General features: G+C 45.3%; 2 protein-coding genes across 6 annotated transcripts in view; one reads left to right on the plus strand and one right to left on the minus strand.

Annotated features, from left to right (window-relative positions):
* Positions 1 to 1583: 1583 nt before the first annotated feature.
* Positions 1584 to 5266, minus strand: LOC142852099 (RNA binding motif protein, X-linked-like-1). The gene is made up of 2 exons (XM_075976516.1): positions 5146 to 5266; positions 1584 to 3124 (listed from the first exon to the last, which is right to left on the minus strand). Exon 2 carries the CDS (start codon positions 3024 to 3026, stop codon positions 1860 to 1862), a length of 1167 nt encoding a protein of 388 aa, XP_075832631.1. The 5' UTR covers positions 3027 to 3124; positions 5146 to 5266; the 3' UTR covers positions 1584 to 1859.
* Positions 5267 to 5378: 112 nt separating this feature from the next.
* Slc10a7 (solute carrier family 10 member 7) overlaps positions 5379 to 21662 on the plus strand; it is a 231037-nt gene continuing 214753 nt past the window's right edge. For 2 of the 5 annotated variants that reach the window (XM_075976520.1, XM_075976521.1), the window contains exons 1-3: positions 5704 to 6024; positions 12184 to 12266; positions 21097 to 21233. In XM_075976520.1, coding sequence (XP_075832635.1) covers positions 5925 to 6024; positions 12184 to 12266; positions 21097 to 21233 — 320 coding nt within the window. In that variant the 5' untranslated portion in view covers positions 5704 to 5924. Of the gene's footprint in view, positions 6025 to 12183; positions 12267 to 21096; positions 21234 to 21662 lie in introns of all 5 variants that reach the window. The other 3 variants (XM_075976517.1, XM_075976518.1, XM_075976522.1) reach the window with 3 other exon arrangements.

Genomic DNA, 21662 nt, shown 5'->3' on the forward strand with positions numbered 1-21662 from the left:
TCCTCCAGGTCTCAGCGATGCATCCTCCAGACAACTTAGAATCTCCTTCTTTCTCAAATCAAAAGTGCTGGCATTTAGCTTCTCATTTGTGTATATATGCATGATTGCATGTGTCTGTATGTAGACAGAGGTTGACACAGGGTGTCTTCCTTAACTGCTCTCTATTAATTTGGCTAGTCCAGCTAGCCAGTTTGCCCCAGGTTCCCTGTCCACCTCCCAAGCAATGGGACTAGAGGCAAACAGCCTTACCTCTCACCCATTTACTTAGGGACTTGAACACCAATCCTCAGACTTGTGTAGCAGGCCTTTTCTCCATTGAGTCATCCTCCCAGCCCGCATTCAGTTTTTCTCATTAGGTAAGTGCCCCCAGGTCAGCTTTACTACTGAATGCTCAGCAGCCAACCCATGCCTGGCATATGGTAGAGGTGCACTTTCTTCAGTAAAAAATACTTGTGATAGCTTGTATTTGTCCTCTCAAACTGCATGAAAAGCCCCAAATTCCTGCTAGTTAAGTGAGCTTCTGGGAGGGAACCACAATTAGCACTGACCCAGATGGCCAGAGCCTTTGACTTACAGGACTCTTTCATGTCAGGATATAGAACAAGGCAATGACCAGATGCTAGTACTATGTTCTTGGACTTCAGTCTTCAGTACAAGACTTTTTATGACTTCAAAGTTTTTGAAGCAGGGTCTCAAGTAGCTGAAGCAGGCCTTGAACTTCTGACCCTCCCACTCCAACCTCCCAAGTACCAGGGTTACAACATACTCAGTTCACACTCAATGTGCTGCTGGTAATTAAACCAAAGGTGTCATGTGTGCTAGGTAAACATTCTACCAGCTAGGTTACATATCAGAGGTATTTTGTTATAAGGGGCCAAAAGAATATTTACCAAGTAAATATTTACAACCCATCTTGCCTTTCTGCTTTTGTGTCTGTTTTTGCCTGAAAGATGAAATAATGAGTGCAACAGAAAAGCCTCATAAAAAAATGGTAGCCTGGAGTGACGGCACACATCTAAAATCCAGCCCTGGGGAGATGAGGCTAGAAGCCAGCCTGAGCTAGTCAAATCCCATTCTCCCTCTTTTAGTCTCCACTGGAACCTATGCACACTTCATGCACATCAACTCACAGGCACTCACACACACATACTTGGAGTGTGGTAGCACACCTTTAATCCCAGCATTCAGGAGGTGGAAGCTTGGATCTTTGAGTTCCAGGCCAGCCTGGTCTAGAGTGAGTTCTAGGTTGGCCAAACACAGACAAACCCTGGGTCAAAAAAGAGGGGAGGGGGGTGAAAGGGGAGGCTCTTGATGATTCCCAAATAAATGCCAAAAACCAAGCCAGTCAGCTTTAAGCTTTCTTGTTTTTCAGACTTAAGTCAGAAGACACCCCGAGTACCTAAGAGTAGCAAACCACCAGCACCCTCTACTACCCCATTAGCTTGTCTGTATAGGCAGACAAGACTCAATTCTCCAGAGACCAAAGGCTATCTAGATGGTCTCTCATAGATCTTAGAATTGCTCACCTCATTTACAGGGGTGGGGGGGGGGGGGTAGAAAAAAAATCAAGACAAGACAGGAAATTGCCTTTAGGGACACTTTTACTTGGAAAATTACAACACTAGTACAAGTCAAGTCTTACACATTTAACATTTGCTGTTGAAAGCAATTCATAATATCAAAATTAATCATGTTTTACTTTTATCCTCACAAGAACACAAAAATGATAAAGGGGAACTTAAAACAGAAAATTTTAAAAAGGTAACACAACTTTTCTTAGTAGTCCTTGGGTGGTTCCGACAGAAGACTTTTCCATCTTTTGTTTTTTTGGAGACCTTGATCCAAAGTCTTGTTTGTGCCTAGTATCTGCTTCTGCCTCCCCCTCTATCAGATCGGCTTCCTCCACGGCCACCTCCTCTTGGTGCTCCACGGCTTGAACTGCTGTAGGAATCACGTGGAGGAGGGTACCCCCTTTCCATGGAAGGGGGGAGCCCCCGTTCTTGTCTGCCAACACGATCACGGCCACTTGAGTAGAGATCACTTCTGCTGCTTGAGTAACTGTCTCGACTTCCACCATAGCCATCACGTGAGCTGCTGTAATCATCATAGCGACTGCTTCCTCCGTAAGATGGCGGCGGCCCTCGTGTAGGGGGTGCACTGCGCGAATTACCGTAACTCTCATATGAATCTCTGTAGGAACCTCCACTTGGATGATCTGAATAGTCACGATCCCGACCATATCCATCTCTATCACCATAGCCTCTTGATGGGTAGTCGTCACGTGAACTGGAATGACTATAATCACGGTATGTGTAATCTCTTGGTGGCGGTGCATAATCTCTGGTGTCACGGGAGCTTGGATAATCTCTGCTTGAATAGCTGTCTTTTGTAGAATATCCATCATCTCTTGGGGACAAATAAACATCTCTTCGAGACGGCAGGGGTTCCCTTCGTGGAGGGCCTCCATAGCTATCTCTTCCACGTGACACTGGGGCTCTTCCGCCCATTCCACTGCTGCTTCGAACTGGTCCTGAAGGCGTTGATCTTTTAGGAGGGGGTCCCCCGCTTCGTGGTGGTGGTCCTCTTTTTACTGGAAGTGGTCCCCTTGAAGAACTCATGTTAAAGTTCATGGAATAACCACCATCATCCATGTATCCTCCACGAGAAGGGGGTCCCCTAGTTCCTCCACTTCCTCCTCGAAGACCTCTGGGAGGGCCTCTGCTTCTTGGAGGTGGAGGTGGTCCACGCCTGCCGCTTTCAAATGATGGTTTGGTAGCTTGCTCCACCTTGATGGCTTTTCCATCCAAGGACTTTCCATTCATATCTCTAGCTGCATCTTTAGCATCTGCTGGGCTTTCGAAAGTGACGAAAGCAAATCCTCTTGATTTGTTGGTTTCACGGTCTTTCATCAAAAGTATTTCCACTATTCGTCCATACTTGCCAAATACTGCTTCAAGGGCTTTCTCATTTGTTTCTGTATTGAGCCCACCAATGAAGAGCTTTCCTGGGCGATCTGCTTCAACCATCTTTCCTTCCAGCTGAGAGTTGGAGGGGACTATGAAGGTCTCAAGCTCCTAGAAGCTTGCTGAAGGGCCAAGTAGCTCACCGGTGACAGCTGCTGGGTCTCAGAAGAAAACAGAAAAGCCACTAGGACTACTGCACATGAGCACCTGTCAATATTTTTGTATTAGTTTCCTCAGGCTGCTGTAACAATGCACTGTAAATGAGGGGAAGGGATTAAAAATATCCATTTTCTTATAGTTCAGGAAGTCATTGAATATGAAGGTGAGGTTCCTACCAGAAGCCTGAACAAAAATCTGTACCATGCCTCTCCTAGCTTCTAGTGGTTGTCAGCAATTCTTGGGAATCTCAAGCCAGTTTCTGCTTTTACCTTTACATAGTGCTTACACTCCACCTGCCTCTCATGCATACCTTCTTAAAAGTGCAATAGTCATTAGATTTGGGACCTACCTGAACCTAGTATAACCTCTTCTTAGGTATCTACAAACATCTCATTTCTAAAAGAAGTCAAACTCTGAGGTTCAGGAAGACATGCCTTTTACAGGGTACATTACTGAACAGTGAACTTAATTTGGAGAAAGGATATATGCTCATATAATTTAAAGGAATCTGATCCATCATTTAGGATTACTGGGCAGGTTCTAACCCAAGGACAAGAGTCACTGTAATAAACTTACAGAAAAAAAGGTACTGTTGGTGATGGATGCAGAGTGAATGATGCAGCCACTATAGACATATGCAGGGGAAATGTAATGCCAAACCAGGAGGGACTGGAGCATCACAACATTAAAGCAAGGAAGCCAGGGAATACCAACTGCCACAAGCTGGAAAGGGCCCTCAGAACACATGGCCCTCAGACACCTCCACCTTAGACTCTGCAACAGGAAAATAACAAATGTCTATATTGTCTGTCTGGGTGCATGCAGTTTTTTGGGGGAGATGGGGAATATTTGTTATAGCAGCCCTAGCAAACTAATACAGTCCTTAACAATACAATTCTCAACGAACTACCGTTAAAATATTCTTCTATGAATTACGACTTTGCTTTAAACAGATCAAAGTCTCTAGAAAGAATTTGTAAGCAGGCTTACTGAAGCCAGCACTATCTCTGTAATGGCCTTTTAATTTGAGGCAGATTTTTTTTTTCTGAACCGAGAAAATGACTGTAAAAAAAAAAATCGCTGTAAATTTTCCTTCCTAAAACTCCACTTACCTTGTGCCTGCCTTCTAATAAGCTTTTTTTTTTTTTTTTTATCACATTTCATGTTTTCTTTTGCCTGGTAAATTGTTTAACGACTCCCTATTACGTTCTTTTATCTTGAGATTAGCTTTTCTTCGTGCTGCCTGATGTATTATTACCCCAGTGGGGGCTGTGCAACTGGGAACCGATAGCACAACTGCTTAAAGCAGTTTAGTTTTTGGATAGCGAGTCATGTCAGCAAGATAAAGTAAAATAGAGCAAATTGAAGCCGAGTCTCTTTCAAGCTTTGAATGCATCCAGAATGAAAGTCTGGTACAATTTCTTTCGAACGTTACGTTCCATAGTAAACTATTCAAGTAGCTGATACCAGGCTGCTTCAAAATGTCCCACAATACTTTGTTCCTTTCTTTCTTTGGGTGCATAAAGAGGAAGGGTAGATGCTCGGAAGACCATTCGTGAAACTATGCCATAGGTCGCCAGAATGCAAAGCAAGAAACCGGACCGGGGGGAGGGGGCGGACATCAGAACCTCCACCCTGGGTCTCGACCCTCACTGCTTTTGTTCTGCGTTCCCGGCCCCCTCAGTCGTCCTGTTGCTTTAGTGGTTCAGCTCCGGGGTCAGGCAAAGGCCCGCACCACGCGGCCTTCGGAATCGCCCGCCCACGCGCAGCACACGGGTGGGGAGGAGCCTGGGCCGCTTTCTTACCGCCCCCCCAGGGAAGATTTGCCCCATCCCGGTCGTCCTCCCCACTCCCGGGGCGGGTTTTGGCCGGGAAGGCGGTCGGGCTGAAAGGCCCGGGCAGGCCACCGACCTGGCGGGAAGGCCCGACCCGCCTTCCCCGCCTTCCCGCCGCCGCCGCCGCTGCGGGAAGGCGGGGGACCTGCCGTCCCGGACGTCTGCTCGGCCACCGATTTTCAACCTACCCCCGGGGCTAACGCTTCCCCAAGTAGGAAGCCGCTTTCCCGCGCCGGTCGCCACACGCGTCTGCCGCCGCCGCTCCCGCCGAGAACCAGAGGCCGCGAATGGCTTCCCCTCCCCCCGCGCAACGTCAACGCGACGTCGGCCGTCGTCGTAATGCCCCGAGACTGAGCGCACCGGAACCTTCGGCGCCCGCGCGCGCAGCCGCAGCTATAGCGGAGCCCCGTACCCTCAGGCGCACAGCGCGCGTCCTCGTGCTCAGGGCGGAGCCAGAGAAGCTCTCCGCAATGCACGTCCCGGGGCTCGGGAGGCCGACAGTTTCCTGCAGCTGCAGCACGAGGAGGCTGGGCGTCTGGGGCGCCACATTCCGCTTCCCCGCCGTGGACCTCCCCAAGCTTGATTACGGATGCATGGCAGCGGGTCTTGCTAGTGCAGCCGGTGACTGGTCTCCCTTCCCTCCTCCTCGGTCTCCGGGTGCGCCCCCATTCTACGTCCCCCGGATCCCGGATTCCTCCGCGCGAGTGCGCGTCTATTCGGAGGCGCGTGGTAGTGATGGCGGCGCTCAGTGAGGCTTTCCTGTCACTGGATACTACTACTCCCAGCCCGCCTCGGAGCCGCCCGAGCCACCCCTCCGGTCTTTAGTTTACGAGTGGCAATTTGACTTGCTCTGCTGCATGTCTGGAGGCACCGAGGAAAGCGTGGAGACGCCCCGGGGATTCGGGAATCGCAGCTTGGAAAGCCAGCCAGCCAAACAAATAAACAAAACCCACCCACCCTAACAAATATGAGGCTGCTGGAGAGGGCGAGGAAAGAATGGTTCATGGTCGGCATAGTGGTGGCGATCGGCGCCGCTAAGCTGGAGCCGTCGGTCGGAGTGAACGGGGGTAAGTGCCGCACCTCTGCCTGCTGCGCCTCGGCGGCGGCTCCCGCTTCACAACTCCTTGGCGAGTCTGCGGGAGGGGCGGCCACCCTGGTGCGGTGGGACCGCTGCCCTTCTCCGCCCCGACCGTCACAACTACGCTGTGCCTTTGCTGGTGGTTCTCACTTGCCAGCCCCGAAGGGGATCAGGAAAGGGGCAGAGGAGTTGGAGTACAGGTTGCCTTTTCTGCGGGCAATCAATGACTTTTGCTCAGTGCCGGGTGTGAGGCTGCAGAAAATGAAACTTACACCTCATGCTTGCAGAGTAGCATCCCATCCCAAGGGACTTTAGGGTGCCAGGAGCCCTTATCTGTCCCGGAGTGCACCTCATTATCAAGTCTATTTCCGACTCCTCCCTTTATGCACCTTAAAAAAAAAAAAACAAAAAGGAGAGAGAGAGAAAAAAATAAAGGGGGTGGGAAAGAAAGGACACTCTTTCCCCAAACTTCGATTTTCTGGCTCTTATGATGGGGAGCGGTCGTGCCTTAGTTGCTGACGCTCCCAAACTCCCAAGCTGACTGACACGTTGCACTCCACAGGGCACTACTTCCGTGTGCTGCTGGGATTCAGTTGCTACTGCAGCGGTTAACAGATACTGACTGTGTTCAGCTATGCGCACTGTATGTTTTGACAAGGAAGTGTGGATGGGTTCAAACCCCACTCAAATCCCGAATACAATGACCAGCTTTGTATTGTGGTCTGTGGACACTGGTGGGGACAGGGCTAGTGCCATTGGCCTTGTTACCCTCTCTCCCACTTTCAGACAGCCTCGTCCTGCTCTTCATACACATTAATTGAGTTTCTTCAGTTCAGTTGTGGTGTTTTTTTTTGTTTTGTTTTTTCGAGACAGGGTTTCGCTGTGGTTTTGGAGCCTGTCCTGGAACTAGCTCTTGTAGACCAGGCTGGCCTCTAACTCACAGAGATCCGCCTGCCTCTGCCTCCCAAGTGCTGGGATTAAAGGCGCGTGCCACCACCGCCCGGCTCATTTGTGTTTTTGACCTTGTGTGTTAGATCCCAAGTTTGTTGACAGATAGAACACGTAAATCACGTAGTGGGTCCAGGTAAGGATGGGAGAGAACACACATAATCGTTTTCAAGTAGAAGGTGCCCCTGTGGGTATTTAAAATTGTATCTTCTTGTTAAAACCTTCAGGAAGTTAACGCATGGTATCTCAGAATAGTAAGTGATTCCTACTTCTCCCACCCTAGTTTCTCCATTTAGAAGAACTTCTGGATCGTTGAATGTAATTACTTAACACAGTGATTGTAGATAAGAAAGCTCTTGATTATTTCATTTTTCTTTTTTTTTAAATTTACATACCTTAAAGTTTAAATGCAACGTATAGAATACATAGTTGTGACCACAACACCAATTATTTATTCTCCTGAAACTACCAGTTAGGTTCCTCCTTTCCTTCAGACAGGGTTTCTCTGTGTAGCCCTGGCTGGTCTTGAACTCATATAGCCACAGCTTCTGTGGAGTTAGTTTTGAAACGCCCTTTCTGTGAGCTCTTGGGAAACTGAAGTTCTGTCCAATGAAGAACCCCTTGTCTCTTGAACGGTGGGAAGTGCAGTTCTAGAGTCTTGGAAGTGACCCACAGCACACTGTACTGGTTACTGTGCCTGAAGCTAGATCTCTTTATTTGCCCAGTATTATATGAGAGGCCTTTCCTGGTGATGTGTGGCCGGTAATTCTGCAGGTGCTGGGCTTGCCACATGTCTTTTTGCCTTGAATTTTCTGAATACTGTGTGGGCAGGATGGTTGTGGAATGCTTGGCTCAGTTCTCTGGGGCTTCTTGATCTGGCAGATGCAAGATGGATTCTGTGATCTTGTTTGTACTGTTGTACTTCTTAGTGAACTTTTGTACATTATCGTGTCTTAAAATATGTTCAGTTTTTTAACAATCCTTATGGTATTTTTTTCAGCAATCATAAAGTGGAAGCAGAATATTCTCAGCTCTAAGTAACTTATATTTTAAACCATCATGCCACGTTATTTTTTGATTGGCATATTGGGAAGTGAACCCAGGACCTTGGCTCACACTTGTTAAACTCTTGCTGTACCCTGAACCACATCCTCAGGTCTGTGTTGTGTGTGTGTCTGTGTATGTGTGTCCCCCAACGCCAGCCAGGTAACATGTCAGAGCTTAGTTAGGAGGATGGAGACTGGGCTTCCTCTCTTGTCATAACAATGGCAAAAATCTATAATAATGGTTTTGGGAAAGAGAGAGACTATCACTGTAAAGAGAAGGCCTTGTAGAATAAAGACATTTTAATGGTTTTTTTTAGTCCAGGCGAACAGGACAGAATCAGCTAAATATTAGAAACCATGTGTTTCTTCTAGGACTTTTCTGTGTAAAAACTACTTAAGAAGAGCCAAACAAGAGCTGGGCGGTGGTGGCGCATGCCTTTAGTCCCAGCACTCGGGAGGCAGAGGCAGGCGGATCTCTGTGAGTTCGAGGCCAGCCTGGTCTACAAGAGCTAGTTCCAGGACAGGCTCCAAAGCTACAGAGAAACCCCGTCTCGAAAAACTAAAACAAGAAACAAAACAAAACAAAAAAAAGAACCAAACAATCGGGCTTTTCTGTGTGGTTGTTAGGTTGAGAGCTTTATTTTTTGTGACCATTTCAGATGATGGTCCTACCTATAAAGCCTGTTTAATAAAAAAAACAAAAATAGCATCAAGCAACACTTTGGCTGTGCCCTCACCAACAAGAATTAAAGAGCAAGGGCAGATGTGTCATGGAAAATTTCTCATAATCTTTCTTTTCTTTTTTGAGACAGGTTCTTTTGGTCATTTTGTTTGTTTTATTTTACTGGTGCTGTGTGTTGAGCCAACTTTGTGCTGAGACTCATTATATCCTGAGCTACATAACCTCCTCCCCCTTTCGCTGCCCCTCCTTTTCTTTTAGTTCTTGCTTTTTAAATTAGTTACATTTCCTTAAAAATATAGAAGTAACTGGGCGTGGTGGTACACGCCTTTAATCCCAGTGCTTGGGTGGATCTCTGTGAGTTCTAGGCCAGCCTGGTCCACAAAGTGAGTTCCAGGGCAGCCAGAGCTACAGAGAAACCTTCAAAACTACCCTCCACCCCCTACCCCACCCCCCAAAAAAGCCAGAACAAGGTTGAAAATAAGAGCCTGTTGGAGGCATGATTATGTAGGTCTGGGGCACTGCTAGTATGTCCAGCAGGACCCAGAGAGATATGAGCTCATGGGGTTTAGCTCTGTGGTCCTCATTTTGGCTAAAGCTAGGTGTACTTCTGTGGAATTACACAGGGAAACTGTCCTTCCTACCTATGCCTTCAGTTATTCGAGAGATGTAAATCCTAGGAGGGGGGGGCATTAGAAAAACAGAAAAGCCAGAGGTGGGTGGATCTGTGTGATTTCAAGGACAGCCTGGTCTAGAGTGAGTACCAGGACAGCAAAAACAAAAACAAGAACAAATTAAAAAAAAAGAAAACCAAATATGTTGAAGTATATTATCTACAAATATTAAGAATATTTTTTTATTTTAATTAATTCGTTCTTTTTTGAGACATCTCACAGTGTAGCCCTGGCTGACCTAGCATTAGCTAGCTACACACACAGTCTAGGTTGGCCTTCTCACAGAGACCCTTCTTTCATCTTCTAGGACTGAAAGCGTATGCCCAAACCTTGCAATCTTAGGATATTTTAGATGATACTCGGGGCGAGATCGCCATAGAGGAGGAATGGCTTCTGTGGAATGTCACCTTTACAAAGCGTTTCTTTTTTCTTTCCTTAAAAGACTGGAAGAAGCCGGGCGGTGGTGGCGCACACCTTTAATCCCAGCACTCGGGAGGCAGAGGCAAGCGGATCTCTGGGAGTTGGAGGCCAGCCTGGTTTACAAGAGCTAGTTCCAGGATGGGCACCAAAACCACAGAGAAACCCTGTCTCGAAAAACCAAAAAAAAAAAAAAAAAGACTGGAAGAGGCAAGCAGGATGGTTCACCCTATTAATTCCATTGTTAGGGAGGCCAAGGCCAGCCTGGTCTAGATAGTGAGTTCCAGGACAGCCTGGGCTCTTTAGAAAGACCTTGTTTCAGAAAACAAATAGCAACAACAAAATAAAAATATTGGATTTTCTAACTCAAAGTGGCTTTATTTTCTTAGTAGCCCATTTTTCTTTTGATTGTGTGAGTTCCTTCCATTTTTGGTGACTAATATTATTTGAACTGTGTAAAAGCAGAGGAAAACTCCAACCAATTGAGCATGGAAAAGGGACAAAATTTATATCCTAGTTTCAGCCCATTCCTCTGTTTAAGGATTTGTTGAGTTTTCATTTCCTGGGTGACCTCTCGTCCTGCAGAGTTCCCTAATTGGGACCACCTGTGTGTGTCAAGAATGAGCTGGGTGGTGGTGGTGCACGCCTTTAATCCCAGCTCTGGGGAGGCAGAGGCAGGCCTTGGGTCTCCCTAATCCCCCTTCTCCCTGATAGGTGTGTTGTAAGTAGCCCTGGACTAGCCCCACTCCATTTCTTGATACAGTTATTTAGATGTGTGTCTAGTATAACAAAAGTCTGTGTGGCTTGTCTCTGGAATTTGGAACATTGAAAGTTCAGGACTAGTCCACTGAATTGAACGCCACATGTTACCTGTATACAAATGTCTTTGGACCTGGCTTTAGTTTTTGCATGTAACCATCTCGTTGATTCTCTCTGACCCTTCCTCTCAAGAAATTCTGGAGGCGCCACTCTGTCTGGACTGACAAAAAGTGAGGGAGTGGGGGTGGGGAGTTAAAAATTCCGATAGTTAAGGTTTTTGGGAGCAGTCTAGTTTAAATGTTTGTGCTGCAGTGGAAGGCTTTCATGCTTGCCCCCTGTGCTCTGCTTTCCCAGTCTCAGCTGAAGGCTTTGTATTAATGCCAGGATATGAAATAGTTTATTACATTGTTTGAGGGAATTTTTGTTTCTTTTATTTTAAGCTGTCCTACAAATATCTAAGATATATCTTAACAAGTGTTTGTTGAACAACTTGAATAGTGATTTCTTTCAGTTTGATCATCCACCTATATCCCCAAAATATCAGTAGATATGGTAGAGGATTTTGGAGACTCTATCATTGTGATCATGCAATTTGACTTGAAGCAAACCCAGTCTGGCAGCAAATTGCCTAAGAAATACATCAGAATGACAGAAATTTATTTTTTCATTTCTCTAGGCCAGACATCCAAAGGCTCTGGGGGGAATCCTCGTTCTTGCTTCTTTTAGCTAGTGTTCACAAAGACTTTTGGCTTCCTTGACGTGTGGTATCGTAACTCCAACCATTGCCCTGTCCTTACTGTGTGTCTACACACAAACATGCCTCTCAGAATGCCAGTCACTGGGGCTGCCTGCCAGTGCTTGCCTGGCATGTGCGGGACCTGGAGTTCATCCCGGTACTGCAAGCACACAAGCAGACAGGTAAACATAGGTAGTTGTTGGATAACTACTCATTCACCCTCATCTAAACTTAACTTCCTCTAGTATAGTCCTATTTCCAAATATGGTCCTACTCACAGATACATTGATATAGAAACAGTGTAGATATACCTTTTAGGAACACAAGTACAGGGGAACCAAATGGTATATGCGCCAGCTTTTCCACCTGGGCATTGTTGACATTTTAGACATGATAATATCACTGGAGACGCCTCATGTGGGGAAAATGGGAAAAGTTTCTGTACCCCGATGAGCCTCTTTACCGATGTAACAATCCAAATCAGACCAAATCAAACTGAATTAGAAAAATCCCAGGTTTAATGGATGAAACACTTCTGGATGATTTTCCAGCACCAGAGAGGAGACAGGAAAGGAAGACAGGCAAACCACATGTCTGTTTCCTGGGGGTGCAGTTTAAGTACCTTGTGGGAGTAGTCTTGAGAATCTCTAGAGGAGGGGTCATCATTTGGTGGAGTTTCTGAGATACAGCAGGGTATGGAGAGAGATGGGGTGGGGGCTTGGGGTGGAGCTTCCCCCAAACATCCCAGACTGTGGTATATGAATGCCAGCGGCTGAGGTGAAGCTTCCAGCAGAACAGGTCCAACACTGGTGCTGAAAGTAGTCTTCTTTCAAACCAACTGATTTTCTGCGCATGCTCTTCTAACAGTGACTCATTGCTCTCTTTGTAGGACCACTGAAGCCAGAGATAACTGTGTCCTACATTGCTGTCGCTACGATCTTCTTTAACAGTGGACTGTCGTTAAAAACAGAGGTATTGTCACCTTGTGGGCACATGGAGAGAAGTGCAGAGACGTTAACTTGCCCTGAGTGCTGAAGTCTTGGGCCTTTGTGAAGCTGTTTGCTGTCGGAGGCTTCACTGTGACAGAGTGACTTGGACAGCAGCGGGACTAGCTTACTACTGTATGGGGCCTTCAGAGTTGAGCACTCAGGTCCTAGACGTGGGATTACATGGAGTTTTTTGTTGTATTTATTTAATTTTTTTTTTTCCTTGAGAAAGGATTTCTTTGTAACAGCCCTGGCTGTCCTGGAACTCACTTTGTAGACCAGGCTGGCTTCGAATTCATGGATGAATTTTTTTTTTTTTTAGTGTTTGAGACAAGGTTTCTCTGTGTAACAGCTCTGTCTACCTAGAATTCTGCCTGGCCCTGCCTCCCAGGGACTGGGGTTAAAGGCATGTGCCACCGTCTGGCTTGATGAGCATTCTTTTAATGAAGACATTAGTATGAAAAATATCCTTATGAAGAGATGTAATCAAGGAAGCAGAAAGTAAGACTGTAATACTGTAGCTCACCTGCTACAGAAAAAAGATGTGTGGTAATACCAGTAATTAAAAATGTATTTTTAAGCCAGGTGTAGTGGCACATGCCTCTGGTTCTGCCGTCTTAGTCACTGTTGTGTTACTGTGAAGAGACACTGTGACCAAGGCAACTCCTAACAGAAAGCATTTAATTGGGGGTTTGCTTGCGGTTTCATGGGCTGAGTCCATTATCATGGTGGGAGCAGGGCAGACAGACAGGCGTGCTGGAGCAGTAGTGGTCAGGAGGCAGGAGAGCTAACTGGGCATTTGTGGGCTTTAGAAACATCAAAGCTTACCCTCAGGGAAACACTTCTCCAGCAAAGCCACACCCTCCTCTTTCCCAAACAGTTCCACCACTTCGGGACCAAGCATTCAAATATGACCCTATGGGGCCACTGCCAGTCAAACATCTGGTATTCAGGGTGCTGGGGTCAGGGGATTGCCATGAGTTTGAGGTTAGCTTGAGCTACACAAAACAAGAACCAAAACAAAGAAATAATTTTTCTTTTAAAAATTAGGTTTATTAGTGTGTAATGGACTACAGTACCTGCTTTATTGTCTTTCTTCATCACGGAGAAGACTGCACCTGCTCTCCTGAGGTATATGGAGGCTCTTTAGGTAGTTTGGTTTCTACAACTCTCGGGTGTTATCTCTTGGTCCTGGGCCTTATGTGATCTAGTCATGTTTGCTATGCCATCTCTGAACTACTTTTTAAAGGAGCACATTCTAGTGTTCTGAGAGTCGTTTTAGATTGTTACTGAGAAGTCTCAATCTGTCATGCCTATGGGCAATGGTCATCACTGATCCAGTCTGCACGGAAATAGATTGTCTCAGAAGTAAAGATACAGAGACTGTCACGTGTGAGAGCGGAGTAAGGAAGATATGTGGCTTTCTTTATACCTAAACTGCAGGAAGAAAAGAGGAAATACTGGGTGGTTTCTCAGAACATCATAAAGTTCTAAAGGTATTAATTTCTAGAGGCTGGGAGATGGCTTGGTGAGTAAACACGGAGCAAGTGTGAGGACTGAGCCAGTGATCCCAGAACCAGCTGTAATCTCAATGCAGGAGGTGGGCGTGGCACCCCCTGGTAAGATGGCTAGCTAAACCAGCCAAAGGGGAATTCTGGTTTCATGGAGACACCTTGCCCCTCAGTAAACAAACTGAAGCGTGATTGAGAAAGACACATCAACCCCAGGCCTCCAGATGGAAGAGCGTACATGTACACCCACATACATAAAAGGTGCATCTCCATGCATGTAAACATTTGTGTATATACATGCACAGCACACACATAAATGTGCCAGGAATAAATATTATAACATCTTATTTTTTAAAAATTTATTTATTATGTATATAGTGTTCTGGGCACCAGATTTCATTATAGATGGGTGTGTGCCATCATGTGGTTGCTGGGAATTGAACTGAGGACCTCCAGAACAGCAGTCAGTTCTCTTAACCTCTGAGCCATCTCTCCCGCCCAACATTTTATTCTTATAGATGGGAGAATCATATTCTAATGTGGGTTTCAGCGTTTTTGTTTTGTTTTTCCTTTTGTTCTTTTGAGACATGGTTTCTCTGTGTAGACTTGGTTGTCTCTGTAGACCAGGCTAGCCTTGAACTCAGGGCTCCACACTTGCCTCTTGTTCCTGAGTGCTGGGATTAAAATGTGTGTTACCACAGTCTGAGTCTCTCTCTCTTTTTTACTGGAAATGTCTTTAAGCTGGGCAGAGGTGGCACATACCTTTAATCCTAGCACTTTTTAAAGATTTATTTATTTTTATTTTATGCATATGGGCATTTTGTTTGTGTATGTCAGTGTACCCCATGCATGGAGGTGCTTGAGGAGGTCAGATTCCCTGGAACTTGTGCTGTATACAATACTGCCATGCTCACAATTGGGTCTTCTGGGATAGCAACCACGAGCCATCTCTTTAACCCATCCATGTTGGAGTTTGTAGTAAAAGGAGCAGGCCGCATCCCACCGCCCGGCTAGCTTAACCCCCGAAATACCACACAGAAATTGTATTAATTAAATTACTGCCTGGCCCATTGTTTCTAGCCTCTACTTGGCTAACTCTCACATCTTGATTTAACCCATTTTCATTAATGTGTATCGCCACTTGACTGTGGCCTACTGGCATGAGTCTAACCAGCGTCTGTATTGGGCAGGAGAACCATGGCGTCTTGACTCTGCCCTTCTTCCTCCCAGCATTATGTTCTGTCTTCCTGTCTACCTAAGCTGCTGCCCTATCAAAAGGCCAAGGCAGTTTCTTTATTCAACCAATGAAAGCAACACAAATACAGAAGGACCTCCTACACCAGGAGTGACTGACCTAATTGACTTTGTGCAGGTCTCATGCAGCTAGGCACAGCTACTCTGAGCTCATGAATGTGACTGGCATGTCACATCTAGACGGCCCTTAGAGTCTTTCTGTCCCCTCTGTTGTGATAACCTCTGAGATGGAGCTAGTGTCTCGTTTAGGACCCCCACTCCACTGTTACTTATTCTTATGTTGAATAGTCATGGGTGTTTGCATTAACGGATGTCTGCTGTAGAAAGGAGCTTCTGACCAAGCTTGAGAGCAGCATGAATCTATACCTATAAGTATAAATATTTAGAAGGAAGTCTGACAACACGCCTGTTTAGCAAAACAATAATAGATGCCCCCTCTGCCCATCCCCTCCCCCATGAGGCCCATGACCTGCTAGCCATGGGCTTTTGACTAGGGTTACAGTGTCAGGCAAGAATTCCTTCCTACGGAACAGACCTTAAATCCAGGTCTAAGTACTGGATTCCCTTCTTAGGCGTCGTGTCATCGTTACACTGCTGGCAGCACATCCTGGAGAGGCAGGCTACCCAGGGTCCAGTGCAGAGATGCCATGGCTTTTACCCTCCAGGAGCCTGCATAGCTCCTTTTGACGCTGTGAAAACTAGCTAACAAAGAAGTTTTCAGTTCAGTTCAGTCTTGATCTGTCTGTATGCATACCCAGAGTGTCTTCATCAATAGGGTGTGGCCCTGAGTTATTGTGGGTAGCCAAGAACAGTGGCAACAACTTGTGTTGTTTGATGACCTCTGGAGTTTTGTTGACCAAAAACTTGTAGGGAGATATCTCATACCTGGCCTTGAGATTTTCCTGTAATAACCCATGTCTTCTAGGGGAAGCATGGTCCACCCATAAAGGGCACATCTTTTCAAACATTTTAAAAATTTATTTGTACAGATTTATTTATTTTTATTTTATGTGTATGGGTATTTTGTATTCATCTATATCTGTACACCATGGTGTGTGCATTGCCCATGGAGGCTTAAGGAGGTTGTTGGGTCCCCTGAGACTTGAGTTACAGATGGTTGTGAGCCAACATATGGTGCTGGGAACTGAACCTGGGTCCTCTAGAAGAATAGCCACCGTTCTAACTGCTGAACCATCTTCCCAGCCCCCATACTGTCCTTTGCTTCCATTTCCCCACTTCTACCCCTGCTTTAAGCCATCATCCCCAGTAACCCCTTCTTTCACATCACACGTGTTCTGCTCTGTAGGTACATTCCATTTTTAGCTATTGTCAGAAGAGCAGCTAGGATATATAAATACATCTAGGATAGAGATTTGCAAGTATTTCTATGGTAGGATATGGATCCTCTGGGTATATGCGCAGGATCATAGCTAGGTCATATGGTAGGATTTTGGTGTGATCTGAGTGAAGATTGTGCTGGCGACTTTTTGTCGACTTGACACAGAACTAGAGTCACCTGGGAAGAGGGAACACATTTTAGGAGTGTTTCCATCCTGCTGCTTGTAGGCAAGTCTGGGGGGAGGTAGCATTTTCTTGATTAGTGATTAATGTGGGAAGGCCCACCCACTGTGGGTGGTGCCACCTCTGCATGGATGATGTAAGAAAGCAGGCCGAGCAAGCATTGGGGAGCACGCCAGTAAGCAGCACTGGTCTCTGCTCAGTTCCTGCTCCCGGTTCCTGGTTAAGCTTTCCCTAAATTCCCTCATGATGACCTGTAACATGGACGCATAGGATGAAGTAACCTTTTCCTTCCCATGTTGCCTTGCTCACAGTGTTTATCACAGCAATAGAAAGCAAACTCAGACAGACTAAAGTCTGTTACCTCCTTCTTAGGTCCCCCTGTTAACAACATGGAGGACCGATTTTGTTAATTTTTTCATTCAGTAGTTATTAGGCTGTTATAAATCTCATTGGGGTATTTTTGATAGATGCAGTGTTAGTGTGTAGTGTTTATAACTGATGAATTACATCCCAGCAATTCTAAATACCCTCATTGATGGATTGCCTTCCTGGAAATGACCGAAGCGGGATTGTTTTCCTGTTCTGCTAACTGTAGGCCCGCTAGAAATGTTATTGACTCGAGGTAACCATTGTTAGAGGGAGTAGGCTTTTTCTTTGAGCACCCGGGTTCTACAGTTGGTTCTAAATGTGGGCACGTGATGCAGAATGGTGTTTGCCATGATGAGGTGCAGGTCGGATGTGACTTGAGGTCTTCCTGCTGGCCTTGGCTATGCTTTGTGGAGCAGCTGCATCACCCCCGTCCTCTGCTCGGGACATGGCTCTGACTGCGTCCCCTGGTATCTATCTGTTTAATGGCGACAGCTGTTATTTATGCCATGGAATATCTGGCAAGAGACTTCATGTCTCTTACTCCTCAGCTTCTTATTTAATGTTATTCTGTAAAGCAGCCAACTTTGTGGGTTGCAAGAGTTGATGAAGGAAGAATGTCACAGCTATCAGCATTTCTCTAAGGACCAACTCCTGTCAGCACCTAGGAAGCCTTCAGAGTTACCCAGCTAATTTGGATGTAATGATGGATTGCTTTGATCCTGTATTTTATTGTGGTATATGAGTGGCCATCAAAGCCATTCCCTCCATCAAAGACCCTTTTCAAACCAGTACAACAGTCATTTTCAGAAGCCATTTAACTTAGATTGCATCGGGAATAACGCTAGGCCGTCTCTAAGGCTGCTGCTTCAGGGCCAGGGTCAGTGGGAAGTAACAGTTTTGTAATTTATTTTTTACTTAATAATCCTAAATTAATTTTAACTGGATCTATGATTTTTATGATTATTATGTTCTATCTTATTTGGTCCTAGAATAGTGCATTTCTGTTCAATGGAGATAGTAAATTATTGACTTGAGTTTATTTGAAAGCATTTTAGTTTGTCCTACTCAGCTTTGATTTATAGTGTTTTTTTTTTTTTTTTGTATTTGAAGACAGGGTTTCTCTGTAGCTTTGGTGTGTCCTGGAATTAGCTCTTTTTTTTTTTTTTAAATTTTATTTATTTATTTAACTTTATTATGTTCGTTGGTGTGAAGGTGTCAGATCTCATGGAACTGCATTTTCAGACAGTTGTGAGCTGCCATGTGGGTGCTGGGAATCGAACCCGGGTCCTCTGGAAGAGCAGTCAGTGCTCTCAACCGCTGAGCCATCTCTCCAGCCCCTGGAATTAGCTCTTGTAGAGCAGGCTGGCCTCGAACTCACAAAGATCCACCTGCTTCTGCCCCACAAGTGCTGGGATTAAAGGTGTGTGCCACCATGCATGGCTGGTGTCAGATTTCTTAATGATGTGACTTTGAAGATTCTAATTCACTTCACAAGTGTTGTTTTCTTTTGGGTCCATCAAAGGACCTAGTGTGGTCCTAGTGGGACTGATGGTCCCAGATTATCAGAATATTCCATACTTTCAGAGACATCTTGGACTAAAGAGGAATTGGTGCGACTCCTCATGGGGAGGCAGAGGTGGGCGCTAACGGGAGAGCGGATGAGTCTGCGCTAGCCTGCTGTTACAGATGACCAGGTAGCTGTGCCTCTGAGGCTGAGGGTCTGTTGCACATTCTGAAATGTGCACATTAAAACTGGTGAGTGTGTGACTGCTTGCAACCCTTTGTCTTACGGGTGATTCCTGATGTATGTTGGGGGGTGCATGTGTGTGTGCTTGGAAGTCAGGACAGCTTTGGAAGTTGATTCTGTCTGTCCACCATGATCCTAGGGATCAAATCCAGAACCCCAGGCATGTACAGCAAATGTCTTTACCTGGTGAGCCGTCTCCCTAGCCCTTGCTTATTTTTTTTTTATTGTTTGTTTAATTTTGTTGTCTGACTTTTAAAAAGTGTATGCCTTTTCTACCATTTTTTCTTTTTATTCATTTGTTTGTTTATTTATTTTTTAAAGATTTATTTATTTATTATGTATGCAGTGTTCTGTCTGCATGTATACCTGCAGGGCAGAAGAGGGCACCAGATCTCATTATGGATGGTTGTGAGCCACCATGTGGTTGCTGGGAATTGAACTCAGGTCCTTGGGAAGAACAGCCAGTGAACTTAACCGCTGAGCCATCTCTCCGGCCCTTGTTTATTTTTTGAGGCAGGGTCCCACTATGTAGTTCTGGCTAGTCTGGAACTCACTATATCGATCAGGGTGGCTTCAAACTCACAGAGATCGTCCTGTTTCTGCCTTCTAAGTATTTAATTCCCTCTAAGGGATTAAAAGTGTGTGCCACTACATCTGATCCTACTGTTTCCTAAATGTGTTGGATTTCAGCAGAATAACCATATAAAGTAAATATAGATGCATATGTTGGTAAATAGCTATATCTATCTATCTATCTATCTATCTATCTATCTATCTATCTATCTATCTATCTATCTATCTATCTATCTTTGTTTTTTGAGACAGGGTTTCTATGAAGCATTGGAGCCTGTCCTGGAACTAGCTCTTGTAGACCAGGCTGGCCTCGAACCCCCAGAGATCCGCCTGCCTCTGCCTCCCGAGTGTTGGGATTAAAGGCGTGTGCCACCGTCGCTCCCTGCCTCTGCCTCCTGAGTACTGGGATTAAAGGCGTGTGCCACCACCTATTTGTATCGCAGCGCTAACTATTCTGTGTTTTCTGGCTGTGCGATTCATAACATGTTTAATATGTAGTTTTGTTTTGTTTTGTTCTATGACAGGGTTTCATATAGCTCAGGTTAATCTCAAATTCACTAAGTAGCTGAGGATGGCTTTGAATTTATCATCTAGCCAGGCGGTGGTGGCGCACACCTTTAATCCTAGCTCTTGGGAGGCAGAGGCAGGCAGATCTCTGTGAATTCAAGGCCAGCCTGGTCTACAAGAGCTAGTTCCAGGAACTTACGATTTTTCTTCCTCAGCTTCTCAAGTATTAGAATTACAGGTGTGTGCCATTGTACCTGGTTTATGTGGTTCTGGGAATCAAACTTAGTGCTTATGCATGCTAGGCAAGCACTTCTCCAACCGAGCTATACCTCCAACCTGACATGCCTTTCTGTCTATGGCTGCTCCACTCTGAAAGTGCCCAATCTTGAGCGTGCATTTCTTATCCCTCCTGGGGCAGCTTGTGATACCATGGTAGGAGCAGACCTGGGTTTGGTTGGTAGTGTGCCAGGAGTGGACTTGATCAGGTCCTCGCCGTGTGGGTGGTCTCAGCAGTGCAGCCAGGTGTTACTATCCTCCTGGCCATTATACTGCCCTAATAATGAGATGGCAGAGTACTCAGGTTATCCTAGCTCCAGGCATATGGCTATTTCACAGAAAGCTGTTAACAATAGGAACTGCAGTGAGTGGTCAGTAGGGGACGGAATTCCTTGGAATTATAAACTGTTATCTAAGCGAATATGGTTTAGAAATTATTATTTGTAGATTTGGTGACATCTTCCCAAATCAAAGCCTGGTAAATTTCATACAATGAATAGAGATTAGTATATTTGACTAAAGTGTGATAAGTCTTATGAACATTTTAAAGATATTTTTGTTTTGTTTTGTTTTTCAAGACAGGGTTTCTCTGTGTATCCCTGGCTATCCTGGAACTCATTCTGTGGACCAGGCTGGCCTTTAACTTAGAGATCTGCTTGCCTCTGCCTCCAGAGTACTGGAATTAAAGGTATATGCCACCACTGCCCAGTTTAAGGTAATTGTTTAATGTAGGTAAACATGTGTTTTATTTATATGATCAACAGTCCTTGAATTTCTACCACTCCAATGCTAGTTTGCTTTTACTCTTGTTCAGAAATGTACAGATCTGAATTCTTAGAGCATATTATGTATTCAAAGGAAATTAGATAGCTCAGAGATTTTATATGAAGCTATTTTATAATTATCATTATTCTTCCTCTCTCACAGCCCCTTTCTTATACATGTAAAGATCTAAGATTTGAAACAATTCAGCATTGGAAGCTAAGGCCTGTGACGTCGCTTTACTAGAGCTCTCTCTGTGGAATTTCTTTTCTTACCCTGTGTCCTTCTCTCTGCAGGAGCTGACCAGTGCACTGGTGCATTTGAAGCTGCATCTTTTCATCCAGACCTTCACACTAGCCTTCTTCCCAGCAACAATATGGCTCTTTCTTCAGCTTCTATCAGTCACGCCCATCAATGAATGGCTTTTAAAAGGGTAGGTTTAAACCTTTTGATGGGTATTCTTTTAATGGGGCAGCTCTAGTAACATTATTGTTTCCATGGCAACTGCAAACAAAAGGACTTGTGTGGTTATAAGGAAAGGAGACCACTTTTTAAATTCTGTCTGGGGGAGATGGCTCAGGGGTTGAAATCACTGACTGCTCTTCCAGAGGACCCGAGTTCAATTCCCAGCATCCACATGGCAGCTGACAGCTGTCTGTAACTCCAAGATCTGACACCCTCACACAGACATACATTCAGGCAAAATACTAGTGCTCATAAAAATAAATAAATTAGAAAAAATAAATACTAGCTGTTAAAACAATAGCGTTTCATCAGAGGTTCAGTAAGGAATTGTTTAACAGAATCTTAAAGTAGATCCCTGTGCCTATTTTAAGGTTCCAGAATGTAGACTTTGTGAGTG

This window comes from Microtus pennsylvanicus, chromosome 6 (genome assembly GCF_037038515.1).
Source record: "Microtus pennsylvanicus isolate mMicPen1 chromosome 6, mMicPen1.hap1, whole genome shotgun sequence".
Classification (NCBI taxonomy): domain Eukaryota; kingdom Metazoa; phylum Chordata; class Mammalia; order Rodentia; family Cricetidae; genus Microtus; species Microtus pennsylvanicus.